This window comes from Phocoena phocoena, chromosome 4, assembly GCF_963924675.1.
Source record: "Phocoena phocoena chromosome 4, mPhoPho1.1, whole genome shotgun sequence".
Classification (NCBI taxonomy): Eukaryota; Metazoa; Chordata; class Mammalia; order Artiodactyla; family Phocoenidae; genus Phocoena; species Phocoena phocoena.
In genome coordinates, this window is record NC_089222.1 from 58,660,213 (window position 1) to 58,676,884 (window position 16,672).

General features: G+C 36.5%; 1 protein-coding gene across 2 annotated transcripts; it reads left to right on the top strand.

The window, feature by feature from the left end:
- The first annotated feature begins 65 nt into the window (after positions 1 to 65).
- NDUFB5 (NADH:ubiquinone oxidoreductase subunit B5) lies at positions 66 to 15,503 on the top strand. 2 transcript variants are annotated; one of them, XM_065876376.1, is made up of 6 exons: positions 66 to 210; positions 7,593 to 7,681; positions 8,917 to 8,983; positions 9,776 to 9,837; positions 10,902 to 11,008; positions 14,819 to 15,503. In XM_065876376.1, the coding sequence occupies exons 1-6, from the start codon at positions 87 to 89 to the stop codon at positions 14,937 to 14,939; spliced, it is 570 nt and encodes a 189-aa protein (XP_065732448.1). In that variant the 5' UTR covers positions 66 to 86; the 3' UTR covers positions 14,940 to 15,503. The 2 variants fall into 2 exon arrangements, with proteins under 2 accessions (XP_065732448.1, XP_065732449.1); XM_065876377.1 differs by lacking the exons at positions 7,593 to 7,681; positions 8,917 to 8,983 and having other exon boundaries at positions 87 to 210; positions 14,819 to 15,046.
- The last annotated feature ends 1,169 nt before the right edge of the window (positions 15,504 to 16,672 follow it).

The following is a 16,672-nucleotide window of genomic DNA, read 5'->3' on the forward strand; positions in this document are numbered from 1 at the left end:
GCCACTTTCCGGCTTCGCCCTCGTTGAGAAATTGGCTCTCTCGGCTCCCGTTACATTTGCCCGCTCTTCTCTTGCCCGTAGTAGCCATGGCGGCCATGAGTTTATTACAGCGGGCTTCGGTCTCTGCAGTGGCCGCTCTGTCTGGCCGCCGCCTTGACACTAGACTTGTATTCGGGGGCTTCCTCACCCGTGACTTTCCGAAGACTGTCGGTGGGTACTGGCTTTGGGGGAAAGCGCTATCAGGAAACGCGGGAGGAGAGATGGAGGACTCTTCCCGGGTGACCTTGGTGGAATCCGGAGAGAGCTGGGAGAAATTGAGGACTTGGGACTTGAGAGACGGAGCATGGGCTATGTGAGGAGACTGAGGGTTTTCCTGGAGTAATCAAATCGATCGTGTTTAAGTAATTAATTAGAATTTGTGAGACGCTTTGTCATTCACCTATCCTGTTGGTGGTAATTTGCGGATGAAGCTGATGTTAGAAAGGCAAAGAGCTGAGACCCATGTCTCTCAGGCACCAAGATTCTTTGTATGTTCCACCTGCGGTACGTTTTAATCTCACAAGGTGGGAAGTCATGTTGCTGAGGAGCCCAATGATGCTAAGTAATAATACTGATATATGGCCAGGTGGAGAGGCTCAGGGCTAACTCATCTGCTAGGCACAGTGCCTTCATGATACTTTTAGGTGTCCACGAAAATGTTTTAATTTAAATTTCTTTTAAAATCAGAAGGAAAAGGGCTATAATGTTAATGCATATGTGATGCTGAATCCAGCCTGAATTGTATTCGTTTTATATCAACGGAATCATAAAATAATTATTTTTAATGTCTTCTTAGAGAGGAAGGGACCTATGAAGAAAAAGTTCCTAGGTCTTAGGAAAGTCAGTGCAGTCATGGGAGGATTATTTGGAGCCTCTTGGAGACTGTGGATTGAACTCTAGGGGAATGAATAATCATAATAGCAAAGCATCAAATGCTTTGTATTCAGTCTGCTTTATTCCCTTTTGGATTCTGCAAAGTGAGTACAGTGTTACCCCATTTTACAGATGAGGAAACTGCGACTCAATTATTACAAAAATAATGCACTACTGTATTAAGTGAATAATAATAATGGGAGCTAACATTTATTGAGCACACATTATGTGCCAGGCGCCATTCTAAGATATTAAAGGTATTCATTTAATCCTCTTGATCAAAAATATACTGTAAGCGATTTGTCCTATGCAATACAAGTAGATACAGAGGAAGTGAAATTTAAAGCCCAAAAGATTCTTCTCCAACTTAAAAATATCTTTTTCTGTTTACTGCTCTTCTCCCAATTTAATTTGAATTATGTCACTTCACATGATGAGGCATTATACACTGATGCCATGAGGGACTTGCTGGAAAAATGGAAAGGAAAAAAAGTGGCATTGAACAAATTTCTGGCAGGAATTTGAACCTGTTACAAAACTACATGTGCTTACATTCTTTGATAAAATTCCTTTGTAAGCCATTTCTGATTACAAATATCCTCTTCAAATACCCCCTCCCCCCATAGTACTTAATCATGCCTACCTGGAGATAAACTGAGGTAAAATTTCTCCCCTAGATCCCATTTATACACTATTCCCCATTGGAGTTCTGGAAGGATCCTCGCAGGTAATCTACACCCTTTCCACTGGAAGCAGGAAAGGATGTGATAGCTATAGTGAGGTTACTGTGTTTCAGCAGTGTACCTGCTTTCAAAGGTATATTGCATGTGAAACCTAATCTATCACTGTGGAATGAAAGGTTGTAATCTGTTTTATATTATTGTTTATGTCTGCCTCTAGGAGAACGTAAGATCCAACAGAGGAGAGAACCTTTGTCTGGTTTTGTTTCCTCTGGATATAGACCGCCTAGGTTTAAATCCTAGCTCCAGAGTTTAGTAACTCTGTGAGCTTGGGTCATCACATCTGGGAAGCTAAGTGGAAGGCACTTAATTGCTCCAAACCTGCATTTCTTCATCGTTAAAAAAGAGGATTTAGAAAGAAAAGAGGATTTTATTACAAGTGTGCTTATTTTCTGTTGACGGAAATAAAATAAAACTAATCTCTTTCCCACTGACAAATATTTATAACCCTGAAATGTGTTTCTGCATAATTTTGCATCTTTCTAGAAATGTCATTTTGAATGAACTTGTCTCTTACCATAAGAACTGTTTTGTTTTGTTTCTAAAAAGAGGGTGATAATTTTAACTTACCTCAAAGGTAGTGGTAAAGAGTGAGTGGGAAAAATCTACAGCACTGGGCATTACCTTCTACAGGGCCCTGTGGTCTCACCTTAAACATCTAGTACTGTCATGTTATCATCAATCACTCTCAGTGAAAACCTTTCTCAGAAAATAAGCAGATAAAAGTATTCTGTTTAATTACTTATTAAATGTCAAATATCAAGGGATTCTAGAAATAAGCTTAAGTTCTCCCCTCAGCTGCAGAGAACTTTTATGTTGAAGGCTGATGTGCATATAATTATGGCTTTAAAACCTGAGAAGAGTATTAAACGAAGTAGTGTGGCTTAATTCAGACATGGATGATGAGGCATGTTAACTGGATTCTAGGGATAGTTTTAACAGGTGCAATTGATGGAAAAGTAAAGGATGTGTTTTCAGATATATCTGAATATGGGGCTCTTGGGATAGGTAGGTGTTGAGAGAGAAGGTTAAAAAAAGAGAAGTTAGGACCTAATTAGGGGAGGGACTGAATACAAAGCCAAAGTATCTTAACGATTTTGTAGGCACCCGAGAGTATTTTAGTGGAAGAGCAGCATCAGTAGTATGTTTTAGGAAGATGCTTCTGAATATTGGATGGCTTATCAGGCATGTTGATTTCTTAAGCCACTGAGGTGAAAAGGTCTTGGAGAGAAATGGAAAGTTTGAATTTTAGAATCAAGAGGCCTTGACAGCTGATGAATGAGGCACAGGAAGATGACTGAGATTTTTTAGCCTGGGTAATTGAGTTGGTGGTGCCATTAACTGGGAATGGTCTGAGAATGAGGGAAAGAAAATGACCAATTTTGGGTGTTGTCTTGGAGACACAAAAAAATCTGATATTATCTTATTTGATCCTCACAAGTACCACAATTGTCCAAAGCATAACTTTCCTGAAGTTATTTGCATTAAAAAAAATTGGTTAGTGAAACCTTAGTTCCACGTAATTACTGAGTACCTTAATTGAGACATTCCAGGCTGTAGAGAGTGGAGGAAAATGCCTATTTTTGTGGCAGAAGGATTGAGTTCCAGAAATCCTGGCAGTCACCTGGTTGTAAGCAATGTTCACGCTAATAATTTTAGATTGTAAGCAGATGGCCCTACTACAACAACAAATCATGAAGGCTCTGAAGTTTGAAAAGAGTTTAGTGCTATGAAATATCCTTTAGAACAGTTAATAGTATAACAGTTACCTAACACATTTAATGGCATGAATAATTGTTGTTTAACAGTAGGGTAATTATATGTAAAGAAAGCAAGAAGTTCACATTACTAACTGTTTAATATTGCTAGAATGCAGCCAGCTCAAGCTTTCTTCCATAGTTTTTTTTTGTTTGTTACACTTTCCACATCTACTAATACTGTCATTTGTAATCAGTTGTCCCTAAAACCCCACATAGAGTTTAATCCTTACGTGTTTCTCTCTGTGTGTGTCTGTCTGTCCGTCTGATTGAAAGGGAAAGTTGGGAGTATACTGTCTCTTCAGAGAAGATTTACTTTCAGGGACTAAAGAAAGATCCCCTACCAATATTAAATTTACTTAAGAAATGTAAATTCAACAGTATTTATGGAGTTCCTACCATGTGGCAGACACTAAAGTGCACTGGAGATACACTACTGAATGATTCAGCTTAGTGCTTATCGTTCTAGAGGAAATAACCAAATGATATTAAGGAGAATAAGTGGGATACCAGCTGTGGATATAGGGTAGTCAGAGAAAACTTCTTTGAGGAGGTAACATTTGATCTTACCTCTGAAGGATGGGGTGAGGAGCTAGCCATTCAAAGAGCCTGAGGAAAAGCTTCCAAGCAAAGAGGAAGGTTAAGTGCAAAGACCTGAAAGCAGGAAAGAGTTCTTGGTATTGGAAGGAAACCATTGAGATTGATCAGTAGGAAAGGTACGTCTTTTTATTCTAAGAGAGGCCATCTATTCAGATTCTTTGAGGGAAAGGACCTTAGAAATCTTATAGGCCACCCCCTGTAGTATGCTAATCCTTGTTACATTCCATTAGTGATACTCGAATAACTCCATAATGGGGACTGGGGAGGCAGTCCAATTTTATTTTCAACCACTAAAATTGTTAGAAACTTCTTCCTTGTATTAAGCCAAAAATTTCTCTTTCGCACATTGATCCTAGTTCTTCCTTTCAGGTCAGCACAGAATAGTGTAAGCCTTTGTCATTGGACAGCCTTCAGCTATTTAAAGGCACTTCTCTGGTCTCTATCCTGACTTCTTTTTTGTAGGCCAGTCAGCTTCAGTTCTTTCAGTTTCAGTAGGTCAATTTCCAGGTTGGTTGCTTAACTTAGGACGTGCTCCAGATTGTCCCTCTAAAACAGTGTACTCTGGGATGGACATACTTCCACAGGTCTGGTAAGACATGGAGGTGGAGGGCTCCTTCTGTTTTGACCCTGTATTTCTGGTACATCAGATTAAGATTGGATTACCTTTGGGATTTTTTGGTAACCACATCCACATGACACCAATGACTTTTTCTTTTTTTGTTTTTGGGCACTCCACGCAGCTTGCGGGATCTCAATTCCCCGACCAGGGATTGAACCTGGGCCATGGCAGTGAAAGCCCAGAATCCTAACCATTAGGCCACCAGGGAACTCCCACCAGTGACTTTTCTTAAGTTTGTGAGCCACTAAACTTCTGGAGTGTTCAAGTAGGACTTTCCACTTACTATACTTAATCCTTTTAGATTCAGCCTTTTGTAAATGTGTAGGAGGACTTTGGGGGGGATCCTATTTCATCATTAGTGTAGTAGCCACTCTTGTAGCAGTAGCTCTGTATCATCAGGAATACCATCTCCACCACACTCAGGCCATTCATAGAAATTGTGAGAGAGCCCTTTGGCAGGTTACTGCATTAAGTAATGAGCACCTTTTGGGTATAATCAATCAACCAATTACCCATAACAGATTTCTTCTAACTTGCTACTTCTCTCAGTTTATAATGTGTCTTCCTCATACCTCCCCAACTCCACCAGCCTGTCTAAAGAGGGGCTTTACTTCTGAGCCTTTTCTTTTCTGACACTACATCCTGTTTCTTTCCTTTGTTGTCCTTATAGACAACAAAGATTGTTGTCTTTTACAATATAGATTTGTAATTATCTATTTTTTCCTCCCAGCAGAATCTAAATCCCTCTTATACTATAGACCTAGCATAAGACCTGTACATAGTAGGCACTGAAATATTTATTGAATTAATGAGTGGTTTGTACTGTTTTCCAGCCCATTTTTTTCATCTAGTCCACAGAAATTTCTATTGTATCTTTCAAATGATTTGCAGAAATACATACTTACCTTGTCAAATTCTCTTGTTATTTTAGAAGCCTTAGTAGATGATTTATACTTAGTAAACTTGTGCCAGCTTCTAATTCTCTTGTGAATTAACCTTCTAAATTCATTGCAGGCTGCTGCAGGTGGTATCAAAATTTAAGACAGTTCCTGCCTTCGAGGCACTTATATTTCAGTGGGGGCAGGGAAAGCAAGTTTACACATCAGTAGAATATACAGCAGTTCAGAGGTAGGAGAGCTCTCATCTGGTTGGGAAGCATGTTGGTTTCTTGGAGGATGAGATGTCACCTGGGCCTAAAGAATAGATTTCAGGAGAGGGGAGGTCATTCTTGACATTTAAGCTTGAACAAAGGATACAAATCTTTCTGACATCTATTATGATTAAAATTCCTTTAATGGGAAATTAGTTTTTTATTCGGCAATGACTCATGGGAAATTCCCTTGAATGCGGTTACAGAGCAGAAGCATAGTAACCCTCAGTTTCTCAGTAATGTTAGAGCCTTTCCTGCTTTTAGCAGAAAGGGCTTAGAGTGGCCATAGTGGTCCTTCCAGACTTCCAAGAAAGGGAAATCGCATAGAAAGCAGATCCAAGAGTGAGAGTTTTGCCTCAGTTTATCTTCAGCAAGGCTTGATTAAATACCGTCTGGGAGAGGATTTGAAGAGAAGGATATTTACAATAAGAAATGGCTTACGCATTTGCAGCAACATGGATGGACCTAGAGATTATCATACTAAGTGAAGTAAGTCATACAGAGAAACACAAATATTATATATCACTTATACGTGGAATCTAAAATATGATACAAATGAAGTTTTGCAAAAGAGAAACAGACTCATAGACATAGAAAACAAACTTATGGTTACCAAAAGGGAAAGCAAGGGGAGGGGGATAAATTAGGAGTTTGGGATTAGCAGATACAAACTCTATATATAAAATAAACAACAAGGTCCTTCTGTATAGCGAAGGGAACTATATTCAGTATCTTGTAATAAACTATGATGGAGAAGAATATGAAAAGGAATATATATATTTATAACTGAATCACTTTGCTGTACACCAGAAACAAACACAACATTGTAAATTATTTTTTACAAAAATTTTTTGTAAAATTTTGTAATATATTTTGTAAAATATAAATTTTTGTAAAATTTATAATAAATTATGTAATATAATAATTATTAAATTATTATATCAACTAAAAAAAAGAAGAAATGGCTCATAAAGGGATTTTATCAAGACATATTAGAGTGTGTTCTTTTGAACAAGTTCAAATTCCTGCTAGAGAGACGTTGAAAAAATATCTTTCCATTTATTTTGCATCAAGTCCCTAATGTATATTGCCTCATCATATGACGCAATTTAAATTAATTTCTTTTGCAGCATTAACAAATATTTATTGCAGAGGTAAACAAAGGTACGTAGCCCACCAAGAGTATCTGATCTCCCTGCCTGCTACTGAAACAAATTCAAATAATCATTTAGATATTTATTCAACAAATATCAATATCTTGAATATTGATGAATAAAAATGATGAAAATATTGATGAATATGTTGAATAAAAATGAGGAGAGCTGTAGTTTAGAACAGTACATCAATCTCTGTTTAAAGATATCCTAGTATTCCCTGCCTTTAGTACTCAAATAAAGAAGCATGTATTTTTTTATCTTAATCATATATATATATGTATATATATTTTTTGGAAGGGATGCTTTATTTTTTTTTATTTATTTATTTTTTTTGCGGTACGCGGGCCTCTCACTGTTGTGGCCTCTCCCGCTGCGGAGCACAGGCTCCGGACGCACAGGCTCAGCGGCCATGGCTCACGGGCCCAGCCGCTCTGCGGCATGTGGGATCTTCCCGGACCGGGGCACGAACTTGCGTCCTCTGCATTGGCAGGCAGACTCTCAACCACTGCACCACCAGGGAAGCCCCCGGGATGCTTTATTTTAATTCATATTAAACATTTATGCATGTACATTTTCGTATAGTCTGACTTTTATCTCAAAATATAACAGTATATCCTTATAAACCTTGTATATAACAGGGTTATTTAATATTTCCAGCTCCTGTGCGACACAGTGGAGACCATGGGAAAAGACTGTTTATCATCAAGCCTTCTGGATTCTATGACAGACGTTTTTTGAAATTAATGGTGAGTTAAAACTTGTTGAACTAAACTCTTTACATATAAATAGGAAATTTTTTTCCTATTTAGAAAACATCTTTCATTTTATAAAAGATTTTTTTTTGTAAATTCATATTCCTTTTCTCAAAAAAATGTTGAGATTGAGTAGTAAGGTCTGGTTTGTTACTGAATTTATTTTTTTTATTTTTTGCGGTACGCGGGCCTCTCACTGTTGTGGCCTCTCCCGTTGCGGAGCACAGGCTCCGGACGCACAGGCTTAGCAGCCATGGCTCATGGGCCTAGCTGCTCCGTGGCATGTGGGATCCTCCCGGACCGGGGCACGAACCTGCGTCCCCTGCATCGCAGGCAGACTCTCAACCACTGCACCACCAGGGAAGCCCCCTGAATTTATTTTTAAATTAGTGAACCTTTCCTTCTTCAAAAAGAGAATTCATGCATATTGGAGGTAAAAATTGAAACATTCCTTTCTTCTCAAGATTATGGTGTTTTGAAATCATCTGTGTTCCCTGACCAAAAGAAAAATCTATAAATTATAAAACTGAAAATGGATTCATTTGGGGATAATTATTTATATTACTAATATATTCTTTAAATTAACAAAGAACTCATTGAAGGACTTCTTTAAATATGTAACTCCATTATTTTGGGATATGATTTTTTATTTCTTTGTTGTTTAGGAACTTTGATTTCAGAGAGTGAAGCAGGGCATTGACTGCATGTTTGTATCTCAAGACTCTGTAAAGAAAAGTAGAGACTTAGAAGGTGGAAGACTGGATTCTGCCACTGTTCCTAAAGCCGTGACCCACTGGCTGCCCTCTAGACCTTCCCTTGCCTGTCCATTGTGCTTAATGCCCTCTCCATCTCCATGGTTGAGCTCCTACTTTTCTTGTGATGACCAACTCAAACTCCAGAAATCACCCTCATCTTCTTACACTTTTATTGTTAATATAAAAATTTCTTTTATGACATTGCTTTAACCAAAAATGAAAAATCACTTAAATATATATTGTCTTATACAATTAGTCTTTGCTTTCTTCTTTCATTTTTGACACTAAATATAGGCATCTAAAAGCTAGAGCAAAAGAAAATTACAGAAATAAATAATTTTATACAGCATCTCCAATTTGGCAAGTTTATGTTATAAGAAATATAAGGAAATCATGTAATGAGGACAGTTTGAGTGTGAGGAAAGGAGTTAGGAAATGGTTATGTGAAAACTTTTTTTTTTTTAATCTTAACAGAGATTCTACATTTTGTTGACTGGGATTCCAGTAGCAATTGGCATAACTCTGGTGAATGTATTCATTGGTAAGTATCTCCCCCACCAACTAAATTAGTAAAATTTTAAAACCTGTGTACATTAATATAAAAAAGGAATTATGGATATTATAAGGGAAAGTTCTTCAAATAATAAAATAAACATAAACATGAGAATTTATTTTAAAATAACCAAATCTTAATCTGCAGTAGCACACAGTGGTTCTTTTTTTAACTTTTTGTTTTCTCCAAAAACCTTTAAGGTCACTGACTCTATAGGCCACATAAAAGGCCTGTCTTCTTCCTCTTTCTCATTTCCCAAAACCAGCTTTGAGAAGTCTGAATAAGGAAAATAGAAAGAGATAGAGGTGGAAAAGAGGCTGAGGGATGGAAGAACTTTTTTTATCCATCCTGGAACATATAAAGTTATAATCTTCCAAGAAAGAATAGATTTGTGAATGATAGTAACTATTAGGTCTCCTGGGAAATTCTGCTCACAGTACTTCTAACATCTTGAATCCTAAATATTTTGTCTAGGATGTTTAAGGAAAACCAGAGGAATAGTATGTCTTTTATTATATCTTCTTACACTATATAAAAACAAAACGAGAACCCTCATATAATGCCTATATACAATACATTACACATAGAAGACATCTAAAAACTATCTAATGAATGATTTTCCACCAGCTTGAAGTGAATTTAAAATATTAGATATCTTCATTGCTACAAAACAAAATGTTCTTTAAAATCACAAGAGGTTGGTTTCTTACTTAAATAGTGAAGAATTAACATTATAAACTCCTGATACTAAAGTTGAATATCACTGTTTTCTCTTATTAGGTGAAGCTGAGTTAGCAGAAATTCCAGAAGGCTATACCCCAGAGCACTGGGAATATTTCAAGGTTGGTATAGGTCACTGAAAGTTATTTTCAGTTAGGTGTCTTGTCAATGTACTGGTTAATATCTTAATTTAGCAATTGTGGTATAGTTTTGTATTCAATTTTTTATAACAAGTAAATGATACATTTTGTGCTCACTTTTTATAAGTAACTTTTGGTAATTTTCTGCATTGTTTTATTACCTTAAGCTTTATGGTTTTTTAAAGACTGACTCTGCACTGTGTTCTCAACCTAGAGAGTAACAGTCAGAATTTATCCTATGTTCTATGCCATAGGGAAAACTGTACTGTTACTAATGCTAGCTGTCATTTATTGAACACCCACTGTGTAGCAGGCACTATGATAAGTGTTTTGAAAATACTATCTCATTCCATGTAAATGGTACTATTATTATTTCTGCTTTAGAGATGAGGAAGCTGACGCTTAAAAGAGGTTAAGTGCTCTGTCTAAGGGATAGGGTCAGTATTTGAACCCAGGCAGTCTTGACTCCAGAGCCTGCACTGTTAATTAGTCATTTTACCATACTGTCATGGCTACTAAAACCCAAAATTAATTCTGTTACTTGTCTTTACAAGTGTTTTAGTGAGATGGCCTTGATTACAGTATATCTTATCATGTTTTATTATCTGAATGAATTATATTTTAGAAAAGAAATACTTCATTATTAAATCTTAAGGTAAGCCATATAATTAGTTTATCTTGGCTGACTGGTGGAAAGAGCACCATTTTGAGATCACCAGACCCCAGGTTTGGCTCCAAAATCTGCCAGTTAAGATACTTATAGTGTAGTATAATAGGAAAGAGCACAGGTTTTAGAGTCAGACAGACCTGGCCTGAGTGCAGATGCTGCAACCTAGTAACTGTACAACCTTGTGAAATTTGCTCATCTATAAATGAGGACAAAGGTAGTATCTACCGAACAAATTAAAATTATTTGAAAAATATATAAAGTGGTTGATACATAAAAGTGTTATTGATTTACCTGAGATGGTCATTTTAGGAGAATAGTAAACTGCAAAAGCAAAGTACTTTTCAGACACTAATTTTAAACACATTTTCTCTTGTAGCATCCTATATCAAGATGGATTGCCCGAACTTTCTTTGATAGTCCTGAAAAGAATTATGAAAGAACAATGGCTGTCCTTCAAGTTGAAGCTGAAAAAGCTGAATTACGGTAAAAAAAAAAAAAAAAAAAAGGGCAGAGGTTGGAGTGCAGGGAAGAAAATCCTTTCCTACAGTTGCAAACCACAGGAAGAAATTTAATAAAACTATTTCAACAGTGTAGGATGCTCTGTGTAAAACGGTGAAGATGGAGAAAGAATTAGCCTGTTTAGAGAGGAGATTATGAATTGGAGACTAGAAGGCTATTAGGAGATAATATCTGTCAGATTAAAAAGAATTGTTTTTTGGAATGTCCTGACTTTTAAGTGCAAGGTAGCCCTCTCCTTCCCCTTCCCCACCCAATTTCCTTTCTTCTTACACCCAGTGTCATCCTTAAAGGTGACTACTATTTAATGATCTCTTATATTTTATGCATTAAAAATATATTTTTTATATATCATTTACAAAATATATTAACACAAATGGAATCCTGTTATCAGCACTGTTCTGTACCTTGTCTTCCTTTCATGTAAATATACAGTCATTCCTTGGTAACTGAGGAGGATTGTTCCAGGACCTCCAGTAGATACCATTCTGAGGATGCTCGAGTCCCTATATAAAATGGCATAGAACAGTTGGCCCTCCGAAGATAGATAGGGCCAATTGTATCTTGATCTTTCGGTAATAGCATATACTCTATTCTTTTTAATGGCTGCACTGGATGGAAGTGCCTTAATTTTTTTAACCGGTGGGGGACCTATTGTTGGTACTTAGGCTCTTTCCAAGTTTTTTGACAATTATACATTGTGCTGTGGTGAATATCCTCATATATTTTTCCATATTTATTCAGTGTATCTGGAATATAAATTCCTAGCAGTGGCACTGATAAACCAAATGTTATGCTTTAAATTTTAGATAGCTTTTGTCAAACTCTTCTTTAAAGTTATACCAGTGGTCTTTTCTGTCACCAATACAGGATAATTCTGTTTCTCCATACCTTTCCCAGTAAAGGAATTTATCAAACCTAAACATTTTTGCTGATAAGACAGTTGAAAAATGTTATCTCATCATTTCAATTTTGTATTTTTTGGCAAAGTTGAGTATTTTTTCATATATCTATTGGTTGTTTATATTTCTTTTTCATAAATTGCCCATTTTCTATTAATTTGTGCATTGATTAAAATAGCCTCTTCTGTTTTTGTTGCAGATATGTTTTCCTAGCTTGTCATTTGTCTTCTGACAGTGTAGAATTTTTTTGCAACTTAGTGTTTTTATGTTTCAGATAACAAAAATGCAGTAGTAGCTAATATGTTTTTGAACACTTACTGTGTACTGATGCTTTAATTGCTTTTAATATATTTACTCATTTAATGATTGTCAAGCTTGTCAGTCTTTTTCTTTAGCTTCTGGAATTTTGTGTCATATATAGGTCTCTGATAATAATAAAATAAGTAAATACACAAGTCCAAACTTTTTTTTTTTTTTTTTTTTGCGCTGTACACAGGCCTCTCACTGCTGTGGCCTCTCCTGTTGTGGAGCACAGGCTCCAGGGCCACGGCTCACGGGCCCAGCCACTCGGTGGCATGTGGGATCTTCCCGGACTGGGGCATGAACCCGTCTCCCCTGCATCGGCAGGTGGACTCTTAACCACTGCGCCACCAGGGAAGCCCCAAAATTATTTTTTAATGTTCACTCATATTTTCTTTTTCTACTTTTAAATATGATCTTTTCTGAGATTTATTTTGGTGTTTGGAATGAGGTTTACATACAATCAAAAGTACCCATTAAGTTCAGTGGGTTTTGACAAAATATATAACTGTAACCACCACTATCGAGGTCATTATGATCACCTAGTGAGTTTCTTTCCTGTCCCTTCAATCAATCCCCATCCCTTACTCTTGGCCCCAGGCTACCATTGATCTGCTTTCTGTTCATTCTGCTCTAATTTTGTAGTTTACAAAAATTGCTATGATATTGAAAGCTATTTAAATGATTAAATGAACATATGATTGGCTTGTTTTGTAGATATGTAATTACATGTATGTGTAGTTACCATATAGAACTGTCATTAAGTATTTAAGAGCATGGAATAGCATTATGCCTCATACTTAGTTAGCTTTGGACGTTTTTGAACTTCAGACATATACCTTTGATAAAACATCAGATTACAAAATTTCTTAGACATATAACAATCCCAAACAATTTCAAAACAAAGCAAAGTAAAAATAAAAACAGGGGACTCCTCTGGTGGTCCAGTGGGTCGGACTCCGCGCTACCAATGCAGGGGGCCTGGGTTCGGTCCCAGGTCGGGGAACTAGATCCTGCACGCGTGCCGCAACTGAGAGTCCGCATGCCACAACTAAAAAGATCTCACACGCAGCAATGAAGATCCCGTGTGCTGCAACTAAGACCTGGAGCAGCCTAAATAAATAAATATTTTTTAAAAAACTAAAATAGGACCCTGACTTTTACTCCTAAAAGAAAGATGCAAGTGTGAGAATGGAATGGGGAGTACCTACACATTTTTAAAAATATATGTTTAGGTATTTGGAAAACTGAAGCTTAAAGGAAAGGTATAAAATAGAAAGAGACTGTCTTACGTAATTGATTCCCCCAGAGATAATTTATTTTTGGTCCTCCAGAATTTTTAATACTCCGTACATGTGTACATATACATAGCACAAATGATTTTCTCTGCTTTTTAATGAAATGGGAAGATGCCACACAGACTCATTTTATACCTTGCTTTTTCAAGCTAATGATATATCTGTCCTCTCCTTCCATGTTACTATATATAGATTTCCCTCATTCTTTTTAACAGGTGCATAGGTTGTCCATTATATGGGTGAACAATAATTTATTTAACCAGTCCCCTGTGATGAATATATTAATTACTTGCATTTTAGATTATTATAAAGAGTAGAAAAGAAAAAGGTTGATATTTAATCCTAAAAAAAAGATAAATGTATTCTCTTATATACACTATCACAAAGGTATATTATCTGTCATAGATAGGGTTGGTAAACTGGTTATGGTTAATAAAGTGAATAATTTAACTGTGACAGATTTCCAGTCATAAAAAGTTAGTATGTAGTCTATAAAAATGGAAAGTAAAAGGCTTGATGGAGAAGGGATTATTCCAGGAATGCGTGGTAGTTTTGTGCAAAGGCTTGGCTGTGGAAGAAGGAAAGTATCTTTCTAAAATAGAGATTATTCAGTTTGTGAAGAAGGATGAGGACAAATAAGTAGATCTTAGAGTCAGAGAATGTTTTTCTTAATCCTGGTTTTTCTTTTTTCTTTTCTTTACAAATATGGATTGTCCAATGTTGACCAGGCTCAGTGTGATGCTGGTGGCTGGTGAATAAGTTACCGTCTCTTCTTTCAGGAAGTTTTCTGTCCTAACGGTGATCGGCAGCCAGTATAGACAGGGGATGTGAGCTCCTCCAGGAAGGCTTGTTCCCTTTTAATTTCTAGCACTTGGCACAGTATGTGGTCATAATAGTAGGCGTTCTGTAAATGACTCTCTTAACATTTAAAAGGCAAGAAGACAGGAAATGCATTATCACTATTCAAGTGAAAGTGATCTGTCCAGACAAAGAGCAGGGACAGGAGGAGAGAATTGATTATCAATTCAAGTGACGCTTGGGTGATTAAAAGCAATATTCATTGGCTAACTACATAAGCAAGATAATAAAAGCCAAAATAAGTCCCAAATTTTGCTTATAGGTACATATCAGATATATGCATACATATGGATCTGTGGAGGGACATTATATTTTACATAAAAGCAAGACTCTCAAGTTGTTGTTCTTTATGGAGATAATTCATTAACTTTATAATTGGAAATGCTGTAGTCACAACATCACCATTCTGTTTGTTACAGGTTAAAGGAGCTGGAAGTACGAAGTCTAATGCGTGCAAGAGGCGATGGTCCCTGGTATCAGTATCTGACCATTGATAAGACACTTATTGATCATTCTGCAAAAGCAACTCCTGACAACTAATCTTTTATTTCTCTAAATACAAAGTATATTCTCTTTAGGCAATACTAAATTACTAGATATATTCTGTATTTTTTCTGTGTGATGAATAAAAGATCCTATTCGTTGCTCCATTTCTCAACATTGGTTCAGATTAAGGCTTTTTTGTGTGTGATTTCATTTTTATTTCCAGTTTTATTGAGGTGTCATTCACAAAGTTGTAAGATATTTAAAGTGTACATCATGATGATTTGATACACATACATATTGTGAAAGGCAGATTAAGGCTTTTGGTTTGGGGCTTTCAGCTTCCTCTTTTAAGAATGTTTAAGTATAATAAAAAAAAAACTCAAAGAAATAGGAATTTGTGAACTCCTAAAGGTGTAGCTTTGAAAGATTAATGTTTTATTTGTCTGATAAATGGAAGTTAGAGAAGTCTATGTTAAATATCAGGAAATATGTAGTTTATATACATGTGAGTATTGTAGATATGTGGATTATTCAAGGGCAACTCAGAATTTTAAATTATATAAATATTGAACCAATTATATAAAACATTAACACCTTAATAAACAATTTTTCAGTGAAGAGATCTCAAAGTTCAACGTTTTCATGTTTTTTAGCCATAAATCGTTCCTTTAAAATGTATATACATACACATGTTCGTTTTTCTTAGATGCAATATCTCAGATTCCTTAGAGTCCTTTTTTGTAAACACTGGAGAAGTTCCACAAGGTAAAATGATTACTGTAAAGATTATGAAATGAGTAAGAGTTAAAATAATGACTGTCATTTATTAAGCATTTACTATGTGCTGAGCACTATGCTGAATAACTGCATTTATTCACATTATTTTCAAAATGACCTTATGAGGTCATTTTCTGCATTTTACAGATGAGAAATTGAGGCTAAGAAATTTTAAACACATGCTCAATATTTACAAAAATAAACATTTATGCTTCAACTTCCAAAATAACCTTTTAGCTTCAAAAATTCATTATTCTCAGCGAATACCTTTTGAGTGCCCTTGTGCCTTAAGGGCCCTAAATGCCCTTTACAATCCAGCCAACATCCTTTGGGGTGATGGCATTTTCTTATTTCCCCAGAAGAGGGCTGTCTCGCCCAGCTGCTTCCAGATTTTGTTTTGAGGATTCCCTATGCAATTACCACCTCATAATGCTGCCAAAGTATTTGAGAGAAGGACATGCTGTCCCTGAACCCCTGCTTGCACGAACCATTTGGTTTTGTAGGAGAAGGGGAAGGAGAATGGAAGCAGATAGGTCTTGTCAGTGGTCGTTGTAAATGATGCTACACCTATGTACATTTACATTCAATATTGTTAGACTTCACGTTATTTTTCAACACCAGTAGGTTTTACTTTATTTTCTTCTTTCTATTATTATATACAAAAACTTAACATAGAAAATATGGAAAGTGTGGGACTTCCTTGTTGATGCAGTGGTTAAGAATCCGCCTGCCAATGCAGGGGACACGGGTTCGAGCCCTGATCCGGGAAGATCCCACATGCCACGGAGCAACTAAGCCCGTGCACCACAACTACTGAGCCTGTGCTCTAGAGCCCATGAGCCACAACTAGTGACCCCGTGTGCCACAACTACTGAAGCCTGTGCGCATAGAGCCCGTGCTCCACAACAAGAGAAGCCACCACAATGAGAAGCCCACGCACTGCAACGAAGACCCGACACAGCCAAAAATAAAATAAATTTATAAAAAATATATATATATGGAAAGTGTTA